Source organism: Pteropus vampyrus, unplaced genomic scaffold, assembly GCF_000151845.1.
Source record: "Pteropus vampyrus isolate Shadow unplaced genomic scaffold, Pvam_2.0 Scaffold131, whole genome shotgun sequence".
Classification (NCBI taxonomy): domain Eukaryota; kingdom Metazoa; phylum Chordata; class Mammalia; order Chiroptera; family Pteropodidae; genus Pteropus; species Pteropus vampyrus.
The window spans coordinates 1885961-1888354 of NW_011888912.1; the positions used below are offsets into that span (position 1 = coordinate 1885961).

Below are 2394 nucleotides of genomic sequence, written 5' to 3' on the forward strand. Positions count from 1 at the left end.
CAGTGCGCATTAATGAGAGAACGTGATTTGCAGCCCCTTCCTCTCCCCCAGGCTCGTCCTGAGTCCTTTGCCCCAGCTGCTCCCTCTGCCGGCCACATCGGTCCCGAGATCCACACGGCTGATTTCCGACCGCCCTTCGTCACAGCACAGTGGCCGCCAGCCCTGTGCTGGAGCTCCCGAACGCATCTGTCCCTTCCTGACATGCATTATGTTATCACCCACGATGTTTTATGTTATCACCCACGATGTTTTCTACTTGTCGGTCTCCCCCATAGGATTTTAGCTCCCTGGGGCAGGAACCCCTGGCTGTTTTGTCCTGAGTACTAACGCAGCGCCTGGCCCACCGTGGGCATCTAAGTGTTAGCAGTTTCAAACCCTTGGCAAATAGCTAGTCTCTCCGGGCTCCAGCCGAGGCGGGCGTGTGTGTGCCTCGGCGGGTCCGTGGAGCCTCGAGGACACGTGACGGTCGTCTTTTGTTCGCACGGATGAAAGCGCTGGGCCTGGGCCCTGGGTGCTGCCTCCTGCTCCCGCCAACCTTGGGTGGCAGCTCCGCTCAATCTGAGCTGCCATCTGGGCACACTCAGGTGCCACTTACGGTGGCAGAGAACTGACGCCATGGCCAGAGACGTCCCCACAGCATTTATTCCCCTCCGGGCCTGCTCCTCCCCTCTACCTCGCCCTCTGGGTCCAGGATGGTGTCATCGGGTGCCCAACCAGTGGGAGGCAGCGGCTGCCTGCCGCCAGAGTGGGGTCGGGGCCCAAACCCCCGCTTTCTCTCCGGCCACAGGATAGTGAGAAGGTCTCCTACAACTCCGGCAGCCAGTCCAAGTACAGCAGGCAGCAGCTGGGGAACCGCCACCACTTCCTGATCCATGACCTGTGTCCCGAGGACGCTGGCATCTACCAGGTCAAGGTGGAGGACGCCGACGTCTTCTCCACAGAGCTGGAGGCCAGCGGTGAGTGGGCGTCCCCGTGGGAGCGCGGGCAGACAGAGCTGGTCAACAGGATAGGCCCGCGTCAGTGCCACGGCCGGGGAGGGGCCGACAGTGTGACAGTGACGTTGGGAGCATGCACCCCGGAGGGTTCAGTTAGGGGAACTGCTTGTCCAAAGTCTTGGCTCACGGTCTGGGCTGCTCTGAGCTTCCGTCCCAGACACAGGTGACGCAGGCTGTGCTGCTGCTGACAGACCAGCTTCAGGTCGGGCTGAAGCAAGTCCCCCACCCCCGATGCCCACCCCACACCCCGCGCTCCTCAGCAAGACTCCACGGGGCCAGGCACTCGTGTGCCCTCTGTGGACCTCCCTGCCTGGGAACTGCCCCTTGCTCCCTCATTGAACCCGGTCCCGCCCCCAGGGAGCTGTGTGCACCCCGCCCCCTGAGCGCCTGAAGCCCGAGGGGCCTCTGGCAGGAGGCTTTGGGCAGAGGTACCCTACAGCACGTGCTGAGCCTGACTGAGGGAGAGGGGAGGCGTGAGACCTCCAGCAGCCATGGCAGGCCTGGACGGGGCTTGGGGAAGCCTGGCGGGGATGCGGGGAGGGAGGCACAGGGCCGGAGGCGGCAGGCGGGGCTGTGAACACTGGCCGTGCCGCCTCCTGGCCGGTGAGACGCGGGGCGAGCCACCTCAGCCCCGTTTCCTCACCCATGACGGGGCCGTGGCCACGCCCGCCTCGGAGGCGGCCACGAGGACCAGCAAGATGACACGCATCCAGACACGAGCACTCAGCACACTATGTCCTTCATGTACCCGCTCGGCCCCGGTCACAGCTGGATTTACAAACACAGAATTCTAGAGCTAAAAATCGACTTCCTGTTCGCATTCCTAGCTATAATCCCTGGTTTGATATGGGGGGAGACTGACAGCCGGGCTAAGAGGTGACTCATCCGCGGCGACACAGGGGTTTTGTGGCTGGCCTGTCCGAACCTGGGTCTCCGAGCCCCCGGCGGTCACGCCGCCCGCTGACGGCCCCGCACCTGCTCCCCTGCAGACATCCCGCCCAGCGTGCTGGTGCCGCTGGCTGAAGCTCGCTGTAAGGAGCACGGTGATGCTGCCTTTGAGTGCGTCCTCTCCAAGCCCTGCCCCAGCGCCACCTGGAACTTCCAGCACCAGCCCCTCCAACGTAGTGACCGATATGAAGTGTCCGTGTCCCCCGACGGGCTGACCCACCGGCTGGTGGTGAGGGGGGCCCGCTTCTCAGACACGGGCACCTACTCCCTGAGCACCGGGCTCCACAGCTCCAGCGCCTGGCTGGTGGTGGAAGGTGAGCGGGCCACACCTGCCTCCCCCTGCCGGTCACTGAGGCAGCACCGCAGGCTGAGGAAGGGGGCGCAGGGGCTTCCTTCGGCCAGGCGCTTGCTTTGGGCGGTGACTTCGCTCCCAGAGGATGCGGAAGGCCCT

General features: G+C 64.6%; 1 protein-coding gene across 1 annotated transcript in view; it reads left to right on the plus strand.

The window, feature by feature from the left end:
- IGFN1 (immunoglobulin-like and fibronectin type III domain containing 1) overlaps positions 1–2394 on the plus strand; it is a 24769-nt gene that overhangs the window by 5277 nt on the left and 17098 nt on the right. Inside the window, exons 6-8 of the mRNA XM_023534769.1 lie at positions 52–164; positions 564–956; positions 1985–2389. Of these exons, the coding sequence (XP_023390537.1) occupies positions 52–164; positions 564–956; positions 1985–2389 (911 nt within the window). The remainder of the gene's footprint in view (positions 1–51; positions 165–563; positions 957–1984; positions 2390–2394) is intronic.